The 23,166-nt window shown below is 37.3% G+C and overlaps 2 protein-coding genes across 5 annotated transcripts in view; one reads left to right on the top strand and one right to left on the bottom strand.

Moving 5' to 3' along the window:
• Positions 1-1,395: 1,395 nt before the first annotated feature.
• LOC127640392 (F-box/LRR-repeat protein 20-like) lies at positions 1,396-11,381 on the top strand. 3 transcript variants are annotated; one of them, XM_052122919.1, is made up of 8 exons: positions 1,396-1,750; positions 4,831-4,932; positions 5,017-5,331; positions 5,530-6,201; positions 7,726-7,944; positions 8,787-8,924; positions 10,003-10,220; positions 10,631-11,381. In XM_052122919.1, the coding sequence occupies exons 1-8, from the start codon at positions 1,724-1,726 to the stop codon at positions 10,797-10,799; spliced, it is 1,860 nt and encodes a 619-aa protein (XP_051978879.1). In that variant the 5' UTR covers positions 1,396-1,723; the 3' UTR covers positions 10,800-11,381. The 3 variants fall into 3 exon arrangements, with proteins under 3 accessions (XP_051978879.1, XP_051978878.1, XP_051978877.1); XM_052122918.1 differs by having other exon boundaries at positions 8,766-8,924; XM_052122917.1 differs by having other exon boundaries at positions 1,398-1,750; positions 8,712-8,924.
• An 882-nt stretch (positions 11,382-12,263) lies between these two features.
• Positions 12,264-23,166, bottom strand: part of elmo3 (engulfment and cell motility 3) — a 29,066-nt gene continuing 18,163 nt past the window's right edge. Inside the window, exons 15-21 of one of the 2 annotated variants that reach the window (XM_052122915.1) lie at positions 22,701-22,837; positions 17,958-18,121; positions 17,742-17,854; positions 16,026-16,130; positions 15,814-15,893; positions 15,542-15,622; positions 12,264-14,039 (exon numbers count right to left, since the gene is read on the bottom strand). In XM_052122915.1, the coding sequence (XP_051978875.1) occupies positions 13,827-14,039; positions 15,542-15,622; positions 15,814-15,893; positions 16,026-16,130; positions 17,742-17,854; positions 17,958-18,121; positions 22,701-22,837 (893 nt within the window). In that variant the 3' untranslated portion in view covers positions 12,264-13,826. Of the gene's footprint in view, positions 14,040-15,541; positions 15,623-15,813; positions 15,894-16,025; positions 16,131-17,741; positions 17,855-17,957; positions 18,122-20,827; positions 21,280-22,700; positions 22,838-23,166 lie in introns of those variants that run through there. The other variant, XM_052122916.1, reaches the window with a different exon arrangement.

Here is a 23,166-nt window from a genome sequence, read left to right as displayed (position 1 = left end):
TGCAAGCCAACAGAGCAGCCTTATTTTCTGAATCCCCACACAATTATAAAAAGGCTACAAAATGGGGTTTGAAACTATAAAAAAAAAAACAGGCAAGATTAAAGCACATTTTAAAATTTACACTAATGTTCAAAAATTACATTTAGCAAAACATCTCTCAATTCAACACATTTCTTTAATGAATGGCTCTGGTCTTAATCTAGATTATACACTTTTTGTATTTATTTAATCAGAACAGTTTTCATGTTAATTGATCTAATTATTGCTCAATAGGTGATCTGTGAATCTAAAGTATGTTGGATTTATAAGCTTTGTGCACATTGTAATTTAAAATTTTAGAGTTAAAAAAAAATCTATATATATTGGTTTTATATTCAACTGAGGGAGAGTCCTACTGTGCATTACTTCAAAATAATAATACATTTGGTGCATACCTTAAAAAATAAGGATTTTTAAAATTGTTTTTGTGCATTCTGTGCATTTATACATTGACTTTCTTTAAATAGTTTATATAACCCAGGTTACAAAATCATATTTTTAAACAATATAATCAAATATCTTTATTGCTATGTCAGTGGCAGAGGAGGTAAGTAGACTATGCACAGGTAGTTTGAATAAATATGAACTAATTCTACATACTGTGAATTAAATATGATTTAGTATAGTATAATGTGTAAATAAATAATAGGATATAAGGAAAGCACAGAAGCAAATATCAAAGTTACTTATGTTCAGGTAATTACAGTATAATAGCAGTACTTTTCACCATTCTTCAAAAATTACTTACAATGGAAGTGAATGGTGCCAATTTGTTTTTAGGGTTTAAAAGGCAGAAATGTGAAGAGTCTAATTTTAGAGAAAAAAAAACTTTACATTAATGCATGTGTTAAAACGAGTGTATCATTTGCTGTTATGTTGTTTTAAATCACAATTGTTTTTAGTCATTTAAGGTTTACAGTGTTATGAAGTGTACATGGTAAGAAGTTGTAAAATTGGATTCAGCTTTAAAAAGCTTAAAGTGATTTTATCACACTAAAAGTGATTTTATCACACTAAAATCATATTAACACCATTTATATATATGAATAAATTTATACCATTTATATATATGAATAAAATATATATATAGATCAGTGGTTAACATCTTGTGGCTATACTTTTGAAACAGTGTGTATTTAAACGTTTGCGGATTGGCCACTGTAAGTACCTCACTGTAACCTCGATTTTTTTTTAACAAAGTTGAAATATGTTTTTGTGGTAATCAAGATTATGCCACAGATGCTGTTGATTGACCTTGACTTGAATTGAATCTGGAATATTCCTATGAACTACGTTTCCCAGCAACCAGTGCGTGTACTTCAACCACGTGGTGTAAAAAGATATCCCTGAGCTAGTCCTTCGTTATTTTGTTTTTCTTCCCATTTCTTCCTGTTCGCTTGTCTGTGAACGCACATTTCTGAGAGTTTTAGGATGAAGGGAACGTGATAATGATAAATGTTGTCGTTTGCTGCATTGGTTAATACAATATATGTGGAGGAACACAAGAGGCTGTTATCAGACGGTCTCGTGGTCATGAACGTAGCAAGTTGACAGTCCGCGAAGATCACAAGACCTGCCAGTCTCCGAAGCGCTTTAACGGCGCGTTCTCTATGATAAACACGATTAAAACGATCTACTGTTGACTGATAATTCATAAAACCAGGCATGTGGTGAGCTCATAGCCATGGAAGGTCAACACTTGCCTACTGAGGTAAGATACAAAACGGATTAATTTACTGATATTAAAGGAATGTTCCGGGTTTAAAACGTGTGTGTGTGTGTGTGTGTATATATATATATATATATATATATATATATATATATATATATATATATATATACAGGTGAAACTCGAAAAATTAGAATATCGTGCAAAAGTTCATTAATTTCAGTAATTCAACTTAAAATGTGAAACTAATATGATTATAATATAGACTCATTACAAGCAAAGTAAGATATTGCAAGCCTTTATTTGATATAATTTTGATGATTATGGCTTACAGCTTATGAAAACCCCAAATTCAGAATCTCAGAAAATTAGAATATTGTGAAAAGGTTCAGTATTGTAGGCTCAAAGTGTCACAATCTAATCAGCTAAACACCTGCAAAGGGTTCCTGAGCCTTTAAATGGTCTCTCAGTCTGGTTCAGTTGAATTCACAATCATGGGGAAGACTGCTGACCTGACAGTTGTGCAGAAAACCATCATTGACACCCTCCACAAGGAGGGAAAGCCTCAAAAGGTAATTGCAAAAGAAGTTGGATGTTCTCAAAGTGCTGTATCAAAGCACATTAATAGAAAGGTAAGTGGAAGGGAAAAGTGTGGAAGAAAAAGGTGCACAAGCAGCAGGGATGACCGTAGCCTGGAGAGGATTGTCAGGAAAAGGCCATTCAAATGTGTGGGGGAGCTTCACAAGGAGTGGACTGAGGCTGGAGTTACTGCATCAAGAGCCACCACACACAGACGGGTCCTGGACATGGGCTTCAAATGTCAAACGTCTTACCTGGGCTAAAGAAAAAAAGAACTGGTCTGTTGCTCAGTGGTCCAAAGTCCTCTTTTCTGATGAGAGCAAATTTTGCATCTCATTTGGAAACCAAGGTCCCAGAGTCTGGAGGAAGAATGGAGAGGCACACAATCCAAGATGCTTGAAGTCCAGTGTGAAGTTTCCACAGTCTGTGTTGGTTTGGGGAGCCATGTCATCGGCTGGTGTTGGTCCACTGTGCTTTATTAAGTCCAGAGTCAACGCAGCCGTCTACCGGGACATTTTAGAGCACTTCATGCTTCCTTCAGCAGACAAGCTTTATGGAGATGCTGACTTCATTTTCCAGCAGGACTTGGCACCTGCCCACACTGCCAAAAGTACCAAAACCTGGTTCAATGACCATGGTATTACTGTGCTTGATTGGCCAGCAAACTCGCCTGACCTGAACCCCATAGAGAATCTATGGGGCATTGCCAAGAGAAAGATGACAGACATGAGACCAAACAATGCAGAAGAGCTGAAGGCCGCTATTGAAGCATCTTGGTCTTCCATAACACCTCAGCAGTGCCACAGGCTGATAGCATCCATGCCACGCCGCTTTGAGGCAGTAATTAATGCAAAAGGGGCCCAAACCAAGTACTGAGTACATATGCATGATTATACTTTTCAGAGGGCCGACATTTCTGTATTTAAAATCCTTTTTTTTTTATTGATTTCATGTAATATTCTAATTTTCTGAGATTCTGAATTTGGGGTTTTCATAAGCTGTAAGCCATAATCATCAAAATTATATCAAATAAAGGCTTGAAATATCTTACTTTGCTTGTAATGAGTCTATATAATATATTAGTTTCACCTTTTAAGTTGAATTACTGAAATTAATGAACTTTTGCACGATATTCTAATTTTTCGAAGTTTCACCTGTGTGTGTGTGTGTGTATATATATATATATATATATATATATATATATATATATATATATATATACGTAAAAATAATCACAGTTTATGGCATGATGTTGATTAAATGTGGATAATGTGGAACACAAATATGTTTTCTATTCATCCCACGTTAAAAAAAAAAATAAAGAATGCATTTACAGTAGCCTACAATGGAAGTGAAAGGTCCCATTCATAAAAAATTTAAATACACACTGTTTTAAAAGTATAGTCACGAGAAAAACATTGTGTTAACATGATTTTAGTGCAGGTGTGATAAAATCAGGGATTTACCAACGTTACTGCGTTTTTCCAGATTACAGGGCTTTTTCGTCATGACAGTGGAGTTGAAATATTGGATATAACTGTACACAGACAAGAGAAGTAATCACACTAAAATCATATTAAAATGTTAGATGTTTACATCTTATGGCTATACTTTTGAGACAATATGTATTTCAAAGTTTATGTGCTGGCCCCATTCACTTCCATCTTGCTTTTAATGCGATGTTTTTTTATTTATTTATAAACTAGGGGCAATTCGAAATTATTTATTTATTTTTCTTGTGGAAACCAACATAATTACACATACTGTATGTTGTCGATTAAGCTTAATATATTTGGAGGTGAATCTGGTTATTACACAAGGAATCAAAATGCCATGGTAATTTCATCTACCAGTACAGTGGTACTGCCATTGAGTGTTTTGGTAGGGTAAACTCACTATTGACTATTCATAACATCTGTTTATGCCTAGTAGATGATAAATGGATAACTGGTCAAAATTAAACACAATAGACCTATATGCAGATACTGAAAATAAAAATGAGACACCTGGGTTAATCACACAAAAACACAATATCTGTTGGGGTAAAGAATCAGGCGGTAGAGTGGGTTATCCACTAATCACAGGGTTGGTGGTTTGATTCCTGGCCCACACGACTCCACATGCCGAAGTGTCCTTGGGCAAGACACTGAAATCCAAGTTGCTCCCAATGGCAGGCTAGCGCCTTGCATGGCAGCTCTGCCATCATTGGTGTGTGAATGGGTGAATGAGATGCAGTGTAAAGCGCTTTGAATACTGCTAAGGTTAAAAGGTGCTATGTAAGTGCAGACCATTTGCCATATCAAAAAATAAAATTATTTTTAATTGTTATTATTTATTTTGGACCATGAAGTTCTTTTTTTTTTTTTTGACTGTCTAATCCATTACAGACAGTCAATCAAAAAAAAAAAATCTTTATGGTCCAAAAACAGGTTTCATTTTGTTGTTAAGGAAAACATAATGGGACTAGGACATGTTTCATGTATCAATTGAAAGGCATTACATAAAGGGACCATAACCTGTGACTTTCCTCCCATTTGCTCCAGATAATCTCCTATATACTGGGTTACCTTCATGTAACGGACCGCAGGGAGGCATCACTGGTCTGTAAGAGTTGGTATGAAGCAAGCCAAGAACATCAGTTTCAGGTTGTTCTCTTTTTCATCTGAATATCAAGATATTTGTCCCATATCTGATTTTAACTGCATATACCTGTGGGTGCTTTACTGCAGAAAAATGTCACCTTCAAGTTCCCCCTTTCCACATCTTCACTGGACTTTATCCGGGCGCTTGCAAGGCGCCCTTGTTGTGGCTTAATCATCAGCCATCTTGATGGGTCCAGTCTGTCAAGACAGGTTCTTGTGGAGGTTGGTGTTCACCTCGGCCCTCACTTGGAGAGTTTGGCTCTACCTGGCAGTAGCATCACTGAGTCCTCGTTGTTGGGACTCTTACCACATCTGACTGGCCTGCAGAAACTGGACCTTCAGGGGCTGGACAGCCTCTTTATGTCTGGAGCCTTTCTGTCCAGAGAGGAACACCGTCAGCAGGTTGCACCTTTACCTTCAGTTTCATTTTATATGTGAACATGAGTCCATATACAGTATGCTGCAGTTCTTTATGAAATTAACGATCAATGGTAAACAGCTCAATTTTTTTTTTCTCACCAAAGCCATTTGTTATTTGCTTTTGATGCTTGTGGATGTAATTTTGGACCCAAGTGTAATTTTATCATTGTCAGTTCACAGGTCCAACATGCATTGAGGAACTTGCAGGAACTTGACCTGTCCGATCTCCGCTACCTCTCAGACCTCTCTTTCAACCGGCTAACTAGTTGCACACCCAAGTTATGCCAGCTGTCCCTAGCCGGATGCCACATTGCTTTTGAATTCGACCCATACCGAGGTTGTCCAGTCGGGTCTGGCTCCTCTGCCCTTGTCTCTCTCCGTAATATCCTGAGTCTTTTACAGAAGCAAGCTTCCACACTCCGCCGCTTGGACTTGAGTCGCACCAGCATCACTCCTGAGTCCCTGCGCTCTATAGCCCAGGTGCCAGGCCTCTGTCTGGAGGAGTTGAGTCTTCATGGCTGTAAAGAGCTGACAGATTACTCCATGGAAATCCTCTGCAAGCAACAGAATGCTCTGAAGACGTTGGACCTCAGTGCGTGTACTGAGTTAACAAGTAGGACGGTGCTGGCTGTTGCAACTGAGCTGAAGGACTTACAGCTGCTCACCCTGTCTCAGGACTGGAAGATAACAGATAAAGGCTTGGCCGAGTTAATGGCACTGCATTGTTTGAGGGCTCTGGACTTGTCGGAGTGTCTGCATGTCATCGGTGTAGATCTGGTGAAGGGATTGTCCTCTCCACAGCCCAGAGCTCAGCTGGAGACCCTTAGTCTTAGGAATTGCACATATATAAGGGTGAGGCTTTGAAGGAAGTTTGGATTCAAGGGGTTTATTTGGAAGTTGTGTATAGTACTGGGCGATATATAAATATTCATTTTTGCAGTGATTTTGATGGCAACATAAAATTATGCAACATTGCAATGATTTTAGTGGACTTTTTATTAGTCCATTAAGTTTCCCAAAGAATCCGTCATTAGATTTTTATTTTCGCAACCCTACACTTCTCATGACATGGGAGAATGAGAGTGTTAACACAGATGTTTTCGGAACTATTGTTATTGGCAAAAATATATGCAGATTGTTTTTTTTTAATTATTATTCCTCCAACTGACTTGGTTCAACAGCGGCCTCTAGAGGTAAAAAAAAAATGTCAAAATGTTTCATCATTGACAATATTCATCCATCCATCCATCGTCAACCGCTTATCCTGTGTACAGGGTCGCGGGGGGCTGGAGCCTATCCCAGCTAACATTGGGCGAAAGGCGGGGGACACCCTGGACAGGTCGCCAGTCCATCGCAGGGGACAATATTCATACTTAACTTTATTTCAGTATACAGTATATATTGTTATTTTGATTAGATAATTAAATGTTTTAAATTGGAAGTGAGGGCATGCAAAGAAATGTGTGACTATATAGAAATGTGCCCTGCCAGCACATACATCTGGTGAATATATAACTTATAAAAAGTTGAATATGGTTAATACTTTAATATAGAGCATTGTATGGAACCAAGACATCTCCGTCATTTTGAAATAAGAGTCCCCAGTGTGTTTTGTTAAGAAGTCCCATGTTATGCACCAAATCTTAATTTTTTCTGATTATTAATAGAATTTTGGCTGGCCTATAAACTATTAACATATTTTATCATTCTATAAATTGGTTTTAAAAACTATCCGCTGATTAATGGGTTATCGCCCTTTTCCACCACCTTAGTTATTGGTATTGGCAAAGTCTACTATCAGTCAACCTCTTTTTCAATAGCGAATCTTATTTACACTTCAGTAGCAAAAATGGCATTAGAGTTGGTAAGTTCGATTCACAAACTGTGCATTTCAATGAATCAAAATTTTGATTCAATGGTTTGTTTTGCGTCATCATCAGAAATGCTCCTGAAAGTCACTACATGCTGCTTTATGTATTAAAATAGTTTTATTAATAAACAGCGATATTTACGTTCTTATATACTTACTATTGATTTTTTTTTAGCATATTAATGAAAATGATTGGAATTTGTGCATTTTGTATGGAAAACATGTCTATATTTCTCTATTTAGTTCCTTCATTAATCATTATAATCTACTTTGCAAACAGTGGCTGCACAGTCAAATTATAGTTCTTACCAATGAATCTCCCTTTTAAGCCATTTCAGAGCAGATATGTAAATATCAAGAACTATTTTGAGTATCGTCAAAAGGTTGAAAATGTCAATATAATTATTGAGCTGTATCACCCAGCCCTAACTGTGGATCAACCAACCCCTTTTCAACTCGCGTTATTTATTCTCTTTCGCTTCTTGACAAATCTCTTTTGCAAACAGGATGCAGTCATATACTCCCTGACACAGCTGCTAGGCAGTAACCTGAAAAAGCTGGATCTCACCTCATGCGTCTACCTCACTGACCTGAGCGTTCGAGCCATTGCAACCTACTTGCCTGCTCTGGTGGTATTGCGACTTGGCTGGTGTAAGGAGATCTCAGATTGGGGGCTGCTGGGGATGGTGGAGCCCACCAAGGATTGTGAACCAAGAGACAAAGAGGTGGGATTCTTGGTGGTGACTGTATTCTTCTTCTTTTTATTGTATTTATCATTTTGTTAAAGATTGTGAAGAGATTTTGATAGTACTATGTCCTTTCAAGTTATTTCCTACATTACATTCCTACAGCCACAACAGACACCAGAAATATACTTATTTCATGGAGCAGTGTTGCGAAACTATCAGTGTACATAAGACTTTTCGAACTTTCAGAGTAAAGCAACATCTTACTTTTTGGATTAACAACACAATTTCTGAGTATATATTTTTAAGTATCACTTAACTTTTCTATTTATTTATAGATGAAGTGTGTTACTTTTCAATGTTATAATACTTTCTTAATAGGCCGAGGCAAGTACAAGTAAAGCATTATTAGGTTGATTTGGCCGGAAAACATTGCATTATTGGCTCAACCAATGGCAAGACTTTAGGGCGGAACTATCTGTTGGTCTGACCAATGGTTAAAGGAGAAACTAAATGGGAAAATTGTTTTAAAACAGTCATTATGTTTGCAATTTGGTCACAATAGTGGTGAAGAATTTACACAATTCACCTTTAATTTATTTACTGGTAAAGTGAAACCCTCTCTTGAAAAAGATACTTTCCGCAAAACACAACGTAATTTAATTACATAGTTGTAATGTAATGTATTTACCTTTTTTTTTTAGCTCCAATGCTGTTAGTTTTAAAAGTAATTTTCCCTAACACTGCTTCTGATAATCATTGCACAAAAAATATACAACTTACTCATAAATGCCCTAAATGTAAAGGAGGACAAAGGTCCAAGTTTTACCAGGACATTTGGGAACATGGGATTTTTCCAGCCTCCAAGCCTGCCTTTCCAGGAGAAACCACGGCTGGTGACAGATGAGGATCTGGGAACCTTTAAGGAACAAGAAGGAGCATCACTGCTGGCTCTCAGGGGTCTTCAGGAACTGGACCTGTCAGCCTGCTCTAAATTAACTGACACCAGCATTACACAGGTCAGTATATAATAGAGAAGTTTTATGCATGTGAGGGATGATTTGAAGTTTGTATTCTTTGCATTGAGCCAAGAGGTCAATCTGTGATATTTAGATCCTCAAATGGCCTTTCGCACTGCAAAAAATGTATACAGACAGTCATGTTGAACGTTAAAGGGATAATTCACCCAAAATGACAATTCTGTCATAATTTAATCAGCATCAATCCAAATTACTTTCCCGAATTACTTTCTTTCGTGGAACACCAAAGGAGACGTTTAGCAGTATATACAAGCTGTTCTCTTCGTATATTAAAAGTGGATGATGACCAGGGGCAGGGAAGCTCCAAAAAGGACATAAAAGCTTCTTATAAGTTGTTCATAGGACTTGTCTTCAGAAGCCATATGATAGCTTTGTGTCTGGAACAGGCTGAAATTTAAGTTGTTATTTTATTATTTTTTTCTTGATTTTCTCCCCTTTTTCTCCCCAATTTGGAATTCCCAATGCACTCAAATCCTCATGGTGGCGTAGTGATTCCCAAAGTCAAGCCGGGTGGTGAAGGATGAATCTCAGCCTCCGCGTCTGAGACCACGCATTTAATCACGTTGCTTGAGCGTGTTGCGGAGACATGTGGAGGCCCATGCCATCCACCGCAGCATCCACGCACAACTCACCACACGCCCCACTGAGAGAGAACCACATTATAGCGACCACAAGGAGGTTACCCCATGTGACTCTACCCTCCCTAGCAACCGGGCCAATTTGGTTGCTTAGGAGTTCTGGCTGGAGTAACTCAGCATTCCCTGGAATTCGAACTCGTGAACTCCAGGGGTGGTAGTCAGCGTCTTTACTCTCTGAGCTACCCAGGCCCCCAATTTAAGTCATTTACTTAAAAACCTTACTTGACATCCTTGGTCACCATTCACTTTCATTTAATGGAAAAGAGCAGCTTGGACATTTGTTATAAATGACTCCTTCTTTCCATGTCCCACAAAAGAGAGAAAGTCATACAGGTTTGGAATGACAGTGTGAGTAAATGATAACAGAATTTCATTTTTGGGTAAACTATTTCTTTATGCACTTGTCATGGCACCATCAGGTACTCCGTTTTCCAGAGCTGAGGCATCTGTCACTTTCCATGCTGCCTGAAATCAGTGATGAAAGCTTGGTGTCTGTAGCCTATCACTGCTGCAGCCTCACCAGTTTAGCCCTCAGCCACTGTCCCCAGATCAGTGACCAGGGCATGGCACGGGCCCTCCCACTCCTCCGCAGACTACAGCATCTGTACCTGGCCTGTTGCGACGCCATAACTAACGAGTGAGTAACCTCAACCAATGTTATGTTTTTGTTCAAAACAAATTATTTTTGGCTGTCTTAGATAGATAAAAGCTGCCATAACAGATATGCTGTCACATATGTCCTTTTGAAATCTTTATAAATTGTTTTGACATTTTTATATTTATGCTTGCTTGGACTAAACCTACAGTGGCCCTAAAATAAGTATCTGGTAAAAAATAAGACATCTGGGATGCAGTTTGCACTGTAACTCACATGAGCCAAATCACCCTAGGCATATCACAAAACCTGTCAATTAAACTATGTAATATTAGAGGACGGGAAAAAGCCATCATAGTTCATTTTAAGCCTTCACCGGACACATTTTTAAGTGGTTATGCCAAACGTACAAACTTATTGCTTGATTGTAACTGGTCACCATGTTCCTGCAGAACTCTTTCTATAATTTCGCTGCACTGTGATAGACTGAGGACCCTCGACGTCTCCATGTGTAAGGACATAACAGTGCACCAGGTGGACCACCTACAGTCTCGCCTGCCTTTCCTCGAGAAAGTCCAGTGTCGCTTTGTCAATGGTGCAGATTTCACTATAATTCTATGAGTAATATCTCTAATGCAAGAAATTTTATTCATATTAAATAATATATTTAAAGCACTTTGAGCTCAGGTATAAGAGGAAACAATTCCAAAATACTGTATTGTTTTGCGTAAAACATTTATTTTTCTTTTAATGTGGCAAATCACTGCTTATGAATGTAACAGAGTATTATCTGTGTCCACTCATTTCTGATCATTCTGTTAGTTCTACATTATATAGATGATCTACTATTGATCTTACTATTGTAGATATAATACAAGTTGAAGATGTGTGGTCTCAGTATGGCTGTTATCATGATAGCAAATTTCTAATTTATGTAAATTTATGCTTGTTATTTGTCCTTTTAATTAGTTATACTGTATTGCTGTAATTTGAACATGCATATAGTCCAGTTACACCTTGCTTCTAACATTCGAATCAGTATTTTGTCAGCAGTAGATAGGAGTGAACAATCAGGCTTTGTAAGCGATGACTAAGAGTAATCAGCTCAAAGGTCTGGATGTGTTTTTATACTATAATTTGTTGCCATGTAACCTATAAACCTTTACGGATTCAACCTGTAATTAAAATAAAAAGGAGTATTTAAAATCGTGTTATTACACTGTATATCTTTTTTAATTCCTTTGATTTCATTAATGCAGCTGACAGGCATTTATCAAAGTTACTTAGGGGAGTTCAGACTGAATAAACATCACAACGTATATAACAGAACACAAGTGTCTTAAGACACATTTATTTTTATCCCTTTTTCTCCCAAATTTGGAATGCACAATTCCCACTACATAGTAGGTCCTTGTGGTGGTGCGTTTACTCACCTCAATCCAGATGGTGGAGGACAAGTCTCCCAGATTCCGAGACCGGCAATCCACGCATCTTATCACATGGCTTGTTCTGCATGACACCACGGAGACTCCCAGCATGTGGAGGCTCATGCTACACTCTGCAATCAACGCACAATTTACCACAAGCCCCATTGAGAGAGAGAACCCCTAATTGCGACCACGAGGAGGTTACCCCATGTGACTCTACACTCCCTAGGAACTGGGCCATTTTGGTTGCTTAGGAGACCTGACTGGAGTCACTCAGCACACCCTGGATTCAAACTTGTGACTCCAGTCAATACTTGCTGAGCTACCCAGGCCCTGCCTTAAGACACATTTTTAAAAGTTTAAGTACTTTTTATTTTACACGGCATCTAAAAAACATGCCGCAATGGTATAAGATGTCATTTAGCTCATTTACAAACAAATAAAAAAATCTTAGTAAAAACAGCACAGGCGTATGCATTCAGTGTGTATGGCCCCTTAGAGTGCATTCAAAGTACACATTTTATCAGTATGTCTGTTTCCTGGGAAACTAACTCATGTCCTTGGTGTTTTCAGAGCAATGCCCTACAGGAGAAACAATTCATACATACAACTAATTTTGTGACCGTAACCAAAAAGACAAAATTAAGGTTCACAATATATATATATATTTATTTTTATTCCATACAAAGGGAAAACAAATTCTTGAATTAATGTCACTTACCATTTTCAGGTGGTAAAGTGGTCACGTCTAAATCATTACACAGAAGCGATGTACAGTACGTGGATAGTTTTTTTTGCTAAATCAAAGTCATCATTAGATTTGTGAGTACCACAAAAGAACACTCAAAATCAGTGAATTATGGCACAAGTTTTTCACACTTTAAAGTTTGTCAGTTCCATTCATGCAGTAGCCAAACAGCTGCAAAGGTACCACAGAACCCTTTAATCATATTTCTTTGATCTTAAAACAAAAAACATATGATGTATTTTAATTACATACAAAGAAGTGCTTGTTATGTGGCCTTAAATCCATAATCAGACCGTTAGCCAGATATTGTAGTCAGTTGAGGAAACCTTATTCTTGATAAAATACCATTAAATAATATTTAAAAAACATAATCATCGTGAATACACTGCATCTTTCCTTAAAAATACTGACATTAATTCTACATGGAAATCAGCATTTTGAGTGGGAGAAAATAATTTATTTATGGATAATTTGAATGGCTATATAAAAATTGGACCAAAAATTAAATCATTTTACATTGTGTAATTGTAAATTTCCTTGATTTATGAGTTTATACCTGGATGCATGCGTTTTGTGATAAAGTTACTAGTGTGAAAATAGAAATCAGACACTAATATATTCATGCAGTGTTGTCAACTCACACTTGGCCAAACTACTCCTATAACGACATGCAAAATATTAGAGATTCAAACCATTTTCCTAATGGAACTTAAACCAAGTTCAGGATCAAACCAAAGCAATTATCTAAGATCAACAGCTAGAAGTACCTTCCAAACTATCCAACTGTTGATTTTATTCTACAATGATGAATATCAATGGTTATTTCTCATAGTAAACTATTGATTGACAATTCCTTTGATGCATTAAGCTTTAACATCGTACCGGTTGAAAATGGGGATACTGTGAAAAGGGATATTTCACCCAAAAATGAAAATTCTGTTTACATGGCCTCATGTTGTTCCAAAATTGTATGAAGCACAAAAGAATATTAACCAGAGTCACCATTTACATTCATTAAATGTAAATAAATAATGGATAAACGGATTTCAAACCATTTGGAGAAGCAAAACTACTTTTTGGGGAGAATCACAAAAGGTGTGCATAAAGACCCGATTAGAGAATATCATACAGGTCTATCGTACAAGTGTCCGAAAGGCACATTTAGATGCAATATGCCAAGCCACAAGGCAACAAAAAGCATCTACCAATGCAAGGCTATCTCCACAGGCACTTAAGATTATAGCACAACACTATAAAAGGACACATGGTTCTGCAATCCCTCTATGATTGTACAAGGTGCTCTAATTTATATCAAGTCCTCAAATAATTTTTCAATTTCACTTCTCTCTCAATTGCAAAACCTTACTGCACATATGTGCTGCCACTTAGTGGCCATTTTCCAGCATTCAGTTGTTTCCCATCATAGTAATGCAGTAATTATGGATGACCACACATTTATGGGTGTCCTGAGCATTATTGTTCAGCTTGGCTGAAGTCGTAGCAGAAGTTGAAGTTGCTGGGTGGTTTGGGGATGGGTGGGGCTGTGTCTGGGATTGGGACGTTCTCCAGGTCTAAGAGGCGAAGCTTGATTTCCATAGAGAGGAGAATCTCAAGTTCGCTGCGCATGCTCTCACTGCTCATCTCTTTGCCTAGCAACACATTGAGTCCGTCTGTCCACAGACAAAACTGAGAGATAGATAGACAGAAAGAGAAAAACAAGAGATAATTTACAGCAGAGAAGTATGAACTCACCATTAGAAATATTATCACAACATATTATCACACTGTTTGATTAATTATATAAAAAATAACACGTAAAATATATTTTTTAAAAATTACGTAATTAATCGTGTCCCCAGGAATGTAGTAAGGAACATTCCGAACATCAGAGCATGGCAAGCTTGAAGTACCAAATGTTTTGAACAAGGGGCAGTAAGCAGAACTCCAGCTGTGTAGGCTGTGTTCTCGATATCGATTCTTAAATCCCAAGATCGCATTTGACAGCAAATTTTGCGCTATGCAACTAAGCGTCTGTGATTAGCCACTGGCCGGTAAATGTTCAGATTTCACTCACCAGTGATTGATTTGTACAATATTGTGGTGAAGTATTCAGCAGCGAGTTCCTTTCACTGCATGTTGAAATTAAAAGTTTGGTTTGACTATTTTCTAGTGTGTCCAAAGATGAGATCCACACAATCCATTTGTCATTGAAAATGTCTCTTTTAATATCCTTTCTGTTCTTTACAGAGAGTTGTTCAAAAAACCATTTACTTCTATGCATAGCACAGATGAAGTAAAGCCATTTGAGTCATTTCTTGTTTTTATGCACTCATTTACAGACATTCTTTACAAAACAGCCAGTTTTCTTAGAGACAGTACTGGGTTTTAGCACGTGTTCAATAAATCAATGTAAATACTTGAAAATCATACAAATTATGCATGTAAACAATAAACATGTAAAAAATATATTTATATAATATTTATTGATGGAATATACAGAATTGTTAGTAAGTTATAAGGTCCCCTGTATGATTAACAGTGTTAGCTGGGAGAAAATGTCTTTCATCTGTAAGCAAAATGGACATTATAACTGAAATATACCCATATGAATTGATATCGAATCAAAATCGGAATTTAATTGAGAGCTACATTTAACTTGAAACACTGCGTTTATGACACGATGGAACCAAAGTATGCCACTTTTAGTATTATCTTGCCAATGCTTTACTCCTCTGGCACAGTAATGTAATGCATTTTAATTACTTGAATTATTATATTTATAATATACATTATATTTATAATTATTTAAAACAATTTTTATAATAATTTAATTGTATTGAATCATTATTTGAGGGTCTTTCTCAGCAATTATTTATATATGCGATTCATTAAGAGTACATCATAAAAGGACTATGAATGGCCAGTGGGTATAAACGCCTTCCTTCCAAACATAGTCCTTGTTTTTGGCACTGTAACACATACTGTCATGTATCAGCTGATTGTAAGCTGTCTTTTAAATTGGATTGAATATTGTTGAATAAATTGTTGAATGGCAACAAACCAATTAGTGCTTTATAAATGGAGGTATACCAATAGAACAGCCTTTGTGTTGTCATAATACTAGCAGAATTAATTAGAATAACAGAGGGCTTCAATCTGTTCAACAGTGGAAAAATGCATAAACTCACATCTGTTCTGGAAGAGGCGATGAAATTCAAGCTATATTCCTCAACGTCATAAGTGATGCTGAAAGCCAAATCCAACACCTCCTGCAAAACCAACCACAACCCAAGATAGTAGTAGTATTAAAACTTCTGTGATCAAAAACCTTTTTTTTTCCTCTCTAAACTAAAGACTAAGACTATCTTTCACAATAAAAAAAATTCACAGTAAGAACTATTTCAATTTTATGTTTAATTAAATAATTATTATTAGCCATTGCCAAAGATTAGAAGCATACCTTGGTCTGTTTTCCCTTGTTCTCTTTCATGTGAGGACAGTCTTTGCCAGTCAGCACGCTTTTGATGTCTGCGACAGGAACTGAGAGGAGCACAGCAAAATTAAATTAGCATTTTTTGACAAAGAAGTCAGAGGTCACCCAAGGGTTTGAGAAAGCCACATTTTGAGCATACGAACAAGCTTATTCTAGAGCAGTAATTTTAGTGAACTCACTCTTTTCCTGAAGAGTCTCAATGGAAGGCATCTCAGTCTCCTCTTCCACATCTCCATAGTGGAGGACTTTGTGATTAGGAGAGAGCCGACAATACCACAGCTTATCTGAAACACCAAAGACAATTATTCCAAACAAAATTTCTTTTCAAAACACAAAATTTTTACAACAACATCAATCAATCAAACAAGAGACCTAGCACTGGCTTACGGGACACCCCGGAATGTTTTTTGGGGTCGAAATGTGCCTTTCTTCGAGCGAAATTACCCAAAACAATACCACTGTCTCCATCAGCTATACTATTTCACTGGCGCACTATTTCACGATACAAATGCTGGTATATGATGTCACTACTTGTGGGCAGGGACATATCTGATGGTTCACATTAGGGGTGTAATTGTTCTCAGTAAAAAACCTAACCATACAGTTTACCACCCACGGTTCGGTAAGCATCTGCACCGCGGTTCACCTCAAGTTTATGGACACATCTGGAACACAAGGTTTTGCCACCAAGAAAATAAATCATTACTATCTCCGCTCATGCGCCTGAATGGATCTGTAGATTGATCCGCTCAGCCTGTGTTTCACGTGGGTCAACTTGACATCATTGTGCTGCAAGCGTTGTGTAGTTGAAAATAGCAAGTGGAGAAAACGAGCTGCTGATAGAGAAGCCCCCTGCTTTATTCAGGTCTCCTTTCTGGAAACATTTTCTTTTTGCAGTCTATTACAACAGTGATGGTCAAAAAACATGACAAAACAGGCAGTTTTTGCAGACATCACTCGACACGAGTGCTGTATACTGGTAATTATGTCAAAATCACCAGAGAATGCCGCAGATGAGCCGAAACTGCACACACTATCTTTTGTTTTTAAGTAGGCACTCAGTGCTATTTCGAACAAGCATAAGACAATAGCTAAAGCAATTGGTTTGTTCATTGCCAACGATACGTTTCCTTACTCCGTTTAGTGATTTCAGCATATGATTAAAACACTCGAGCCGCGTCACAACATACCTCATAACCATTTTAATAGCAAAGTTTCTGCTATAGTGATGTACAGCTTCCGAATATTGAATATATGCACAGTAGAGTTTGAAATGAATTTTATGTCGCATAATAATGCAGGTATTAAGTTAAAATGTTGATTTAGTAAGTAGAGAAAAGTTTTTTTTAATTAAAGACCGTAACGAAAATTAACCATGATTTTACTTATAGTAATACTGTAGTAACCATGACTGCTGTCACCATGGTTTTCTTTGCAGAAATCATGGTTGATACAATTAACCATGGTTTTACAACAGTAATACTGTAGTTTCCATACAGTGACACATTACTGTATATTGTAAACATGACAGTAACCATGTTGTGGCTACTATGTTTTTACTACAAATAGCATAGGTAATATGGTTACTGTAAAACAATTATTTTTATTAAGGGCAAACTTGTAGTGTTTGTTACCAAATAGAGTATTCTTACTTTGGATTTGGCAGTAATATTAACTTTTTCCGAACATGGCAAATACTGAACCATACTGAAACCATGACCCTAAATCAGTGATACAAACAGAATCGTGAGAAATTTGAACCCTTACACCCCTAGTTCACATGGGCCTCCAAGACTTGGGGTATGCCACTGACAATTAGTACTTACAAATTGATCATATAGCTTTTTATACTTAGGTTTGAGTGACTGCCCTTGACCTTTAACCTGACCTCTCACCTTGTCTCCGTCGGCTGCTGATCTTCCGGAAGAGTGTTCCATGACACAGCCGGTTCAGTCTCTGCTGTCTGATGAGCTCCAGAAGTTCTGGCTTCAAACGCTCTTTCAGCTCACTACACACACACATGTGCACAGTGGGATGGTAAAGATACACTGACTGAGAGGCTTGACATGGAACTGAGCATAAGATTTCTGTTCGGAAAGTTGGTGACTTACAGCACGGGTGGAGCAAGCGTCTCCTCCTGGTGGAGTCTCTCTGTCTGTCTGAGTTTGAGGATCTCGCTGTAGTTCAGAGCATTCACTTTGTTCTTGAAGAGCTCCAAGGATGTGGGCTTACTGGACAGAGTCCTTGTAATCTGCTCCCGGACAACCTGCATCACCTTCAGAGAAAGAAAGAAAATGAGATCATCCATAAATCAATACATTTTGGATTGGCTCTTTGGTGCCTAGTGTTTTCACATTTTGGGGGAATCAATCTACAATTGCTTTACTTCTAGTTGTCTATGCACATTAAGATGAGATAGCAGAAGCTATTTTAACATCTAAAAGAAAAAGGCACAATTTCATTTTAATTACAAAAAAATAATAATAATTATAATTAAGTACAAATTTATAAATTGTTGATCTTGGTATTTTATGATATCTGTTACACCCATCTGGCCAAGTACTACTTATTATGAGAAACCAAAACGTAAAAAATTGGCTTTAGCTGAATCTTGTATTTTTTTTGAACTCCAGAGACCTGAGTGCGACTGCTGTGTGCGTTTTCCATTTCCCTTTTTGATTTGTAACTAATAGCCCCTAATAAACATCCAAAATATATATTTTTTTATTTTGAAGAGTAAAGTGATATCCTCATATGAGGAACGCAGGACTAAGTTGTGAAATTTTAAATAATACCAAGCTATAGAAAGTCTTTTTTTTATTTTTATCAAATGGTTTATTATGTTGAGGAGTGTTGGTTATTCATGTTTTTGAGATGCTATAGACATTAAAGCCGATTTTCTGTAAAGTTGCTTTGGAACAATGTGTATTGGGAAAAGCACAAATAAAAAAAAACTACACAAATAATAATGATTTGACTTTTGTTACAATATTTTATTCTGCTTTGGCAACCAAATTTCCATGTTCTCTCTTAGCACTGTCAATCAAACAAGTGATAGCCAGTGCTGAAGCATTTTACCAATCAGAAATTAGCATAATTAATTCTAATTCAAAGTAATGGCCAGCATCATCCAATCACTGCCAACCATATTAAAATAAAATTACACATTATAAATTCTGAATCTAAGCAATGATCACCATAGTCCCATGTCTGCCAACCACGTTGAGTAGTTCAAACATCATCTGCAGCCTGAAACTGAACTTTTAGATGTTAGAAAACACAATCATTTTTAAAGTGCACTCCAGGCAAAAACAAAAGTTTTACTTTTGGCTCAATGACAACCACATTTCCTTGGTCACCAACCCAAGCAGTTACCCATTACATTATTAAATTATTGCGCTCCATATACATATTAGAAAACTAAGCATTCCTGTCCAACCCTTTGCATTGTGTATGTGATTGCCTAAAAAGGTCCCACACTGTGTCCATCTCCTCCAATAAGCCCTGATGACCACACTCGCACAAATACACAAAGCGCTTGACCTCACACATCACTGTTTCAGGTCAAGAGATATTAAGGAGAATGGAGCAGTGAAAGAGGGGTGGGGGCACCCTAGTAAAGCAACAGGGGAGGAGAAGAAGAAATGAAAAATGAAAATGAAAATATGGCTCGGATGGATGTCTAGCTGCGAAAGAGACAGAACTGCAATGATACACTCTTTCAAGCACTTTCAGATCTTTCGGTGGAAAATGAGTGACAGAACACACACTCAAAATAAGCATGCAAGCGTTTGAAAACAGGCGTCTGTCAGTCTGACAATGTACAGGTACCAAATCGAGCCTGTACGTTGACTTCTCTTTACCTAAAATCGGTCTGTGCTTAATGAAATTCTAAACACTGCCCCCAATGGTCAAAGCGGCAAGTGTTGTTTGGGCTCCATTTCCATTTTTCAATGAGCTCCATTTTCCAAGTGTAATGTCCACAGTGGGGCACCAAAAGCAAGTTGTTTTCAGTGGTGCAGGCTGTAATACATACCTCCCATACCAAACGCTAAACCTAACCACCAGTGGAGTAAAAATGTAATGTTGGAGGGAAAAATGCAACCTCTGAATCATGCTCATCACTGATTATGCGAATGTGATAAATTCCTTGTTTAAATGCGAGATCTGAACCCGGGTCCTCCATGCTGCTGACACAACGTGCTACCGCTCACACCACAAGGGAAGGTAAACATGCTGGAGCTGATGCAAACATATCTGATAGGAGATAGCTTTTGTCAGGGAGTCAGTATAATGTGGCAGATTCTAGGGCACTGGAACTCTCGCAAACAAAATCCCAATTTACCGTGATCATGTTGACTGTTGAAAGACTGGTGTCTTTTTTGTTTTAGCATGGATGTGGTACCGTAAATTACATCGTAATTTATATTCATGTGGGGGAAACAATAAAACATTAAGCTCTGGTTGAAGAATTTTAGTTTAATGCATATTTCCATTTTTTTTTCTCCCCCAAAAAATATCAAAATTGTTTGATCTCATTTTGGGCTGATAATGACAAAACAATTTTTTTTCTGATAAATGTGAAAGAAAGAAATGCCTCAAAAATGCCTCATTTTTCTAAATGTTTTGTCATTAAAGTACATCACATCAAATATAAGCACATGTGTGAGTCTGTTGTGATGTAATATGACTAAGACAAAACTTTTAATTTCAAAACACACTCATGTTGTTCATAGTTACAACTTTATAATAGACTAACTTGCATTATACTGAAACCAATACAATTTCACTGCAGAGATATTCCTAATGAAAGATGAGAGCTGGCGAGAATAACTTTTTATATATGATCGAACAGCCATTTAGTCCAATATATACCCTGACAGCCACACCACATCTACATCACCCTCTATTTCATACATTTCCAATTAACATCTATATTCTATCACTAGCCCTAAAATAGAGACAAAGCCATCATCCCTACCTCAGCCACAGTGAAAGCTGCTGCTGCTGCTGCTGCTGTTCCCTCACAACCGCAGTGACAGAGATAAAGTGTGTTGGTGTTTGGGTGTGTGTGTATGTGTTAGAAAGCGCGTGTATGGACCCTCCCTCTACGTACCCCCTTTATACTGATACGCATTCTCAATACTGGAAACATCCCTCTAAAACACCATCCCAAAGAGAGAGAGAGAGAGAGAGAGAGAGAGCAGCACACACACACACACACAACACATGGGCCCAAGCAAACCAGCTGGCAAAAGGATGATGCCAGCAACGATTAACGTTGTTGAAGAGAAACAGCAGAGTCAGGGTGTTTTGAGGCAGAGGGAGAAAAAAAACAGAAGTGAGCAAGTGATGAGAATATAGATACAGAACAGTGAAAGTAATTTCCCTCTAATTCATAATTAATGCAATTCTCTATTCGGTTTCTTTATGTTAAAGAAATAGTTTACCCGAAATTTAAAATTATTTCATTTTTTAGTCATTTAATCCCCCTCACGTCATTCCAAACACATTTTCATTTCTTTCATGAGCATAAAAAAGAACAGTTTTGAAGAATTTGCAGGTTGGTTTTTTCCACACAATTAAAATGAATGGTTTCAAGTTTTCAAGTATCAAGAAGAATACGACTGCCCCATAAAAGTATTATTAAAGTATCATAAAAGTAGTCCATCTGACTGCTGTGGAATGTTGTCCAAGTTTTCCATCCACACGATAGCTTTGTGTGAGGAACAGACTGAAATTTATGTTGTTATTCACTTATTCATTCACAATTCAGACCGATCGATTTTATTCACCAACTCTGTGATCCGGTCGCGAGTTAAAAACTAACTGGAAGGGAAGATTATTAGTGAATAATGACTGTTAAATCTGTTTCTCACACATAACTACAATTTTCAGAAGATTTACAGTGCACAGGTCGAACAGAACATGTCTGATACTTTTTCAGTGCTTTTGCATCATTTAGAAGCTTTAAAACTTCAATTCACATTCATTGTATTTGCATGGAAAAGAGTGACGAGTACATTCTTCGAAAATTCTCCTTCTCGTCATACAGGCTTAGAACAACATGAAGGTGAGTAAATGTTAACAGAATTTTCTTTAATAAAAAAAAAAAAAAACTAATCTAAGTGAATATAAGATACTCTGTTTCTTAACACGTCAATGTTGACTTTCCATGACAGAAAAAAAAAAAGGAGGGCAGGTCAAACATTTTCGGGACGTGGTTTAATGCTGATTTAACTACTTTGTGGGATGCAAATTTTAACCTCTCTCTATTTCTGACACAGACTGTGATTCCTTTTGTTGTTCTAATACCCCTTTTAAAAAAAGATACGCCTTATTGTGCCTGCCCACAGGGTTGGCGTGGTGGAGGGAGGCTTTCATTGAAAACAAAAGACAGGCCGGCCGGCTGGACACTCGTTTCATCACAAAGGTCACAAGGTCGCAAGGTTTGCGGCCTGAAAGCATCAAATGGAGGTCTGTTTTGTTGCACCACTGAATTGTTTGGGCTTGCGGAAGGATACTTTTCTTTTAAGTCAAAAAAGGAGACATAACAAAGGCACTTTGTATACAAGGAGTCTGTCTCTTTGGAAGAGAAATGGCATGCTTATCATTCCACTATCTTGACATTTCTCAGACATGTCCAAATGAATGAATCAATATCTGTTTGTTCTTTTAAAGTATAAATCACTGCTGCAGCTGGTAGATAGTCCTATCAAATAAATCCACAATGTGTCTCAATGGCACATTTAAAATGCTTTCACGAACAGATGAATTCATTTTAGCCTTAAATTGATAATAACCAACATTTTTCTTGCACTTTTGAAAGATAATCAACTATGATGAAACTTGACCTTATCAAAGTCCTCCTGCGTGGCTCTCATCTCCTTCCACGTCTTGTTGAGGAGCTGAATGCAGATACAGAAAAGCTCCTCCAGCAGTCGGTCCTGAGCGAAGAATATGGGGTGATAGTCTGAGCCTGTCTCAGAGGCTACAGAGAGGGGGAAGAATGAATTGGGATGAGTGTATGAGAAGATCTGAGATGTAGATACAAGAAGAGAACACCAGGTGGCTGTATTTGTAATATTTTTGTGGTTCTTTATATTTGAACCCAAGTACAGTCCTTTCAGTATATTGTGTATTGAAAATATGTAATTCCATGTTCAACATATTGCCTACATGTCTTCATGTTGTTGTCCTACCCAAGCTGTAGATCTCTCTTCTTGACAACCTGTGAACAACTGTCTCATCTCCTTCCTTAGTTTTTCATTGTTGTACTTTTTATTTTTATTTGCTTGCTTATTTGTTTTCTTACAGGCA

This window comes from Xyrauchen texanus, chromosome 49, assembly GCF_025860055.1.
Source record: "Xyrauchen texanus isolate HMW12.3.18 chromosome 49, RBS_HiC_50CHRs, whole genome shotgun sequence".
Taxonomy (NCBI): Eukaryota; Metazoa; Chordata; class Actinopteri; order Cypriniformes; family Catostomidae; genus Xyrauchen; species Xyrauchen texanus.
Note: the sequence above shows the minus strand (reverse complement) of the source record. Positions and strands in the feature narration are given on the sequence as shown.

What these genes read in the sequence shown, in the direction of transcription:
- LOC127640392 (XM_052122917.1), top strand. Translation starts at nt 1,724, where the DNA reads ATGGAAGGTCAACACTTGCCTACTGAG. An exon ending in GTCAACACTTGCCTACTGAG is followed by an intron (nt 1,751 to 4,830) that starts GTAAGATACAAA and finishes CATTTGCTCCAG; the next exon opens with ATAATCTCCTATATACTGGG. An exon ending in GGAATTGCACATATATAAGG is followed by an intron (nt 6,202 to 7,725) that starts GTGAGGCTTTGA and finishes TTTTGCAAACAG; the next exon opens with GATGCAGTCATATACTCCCT.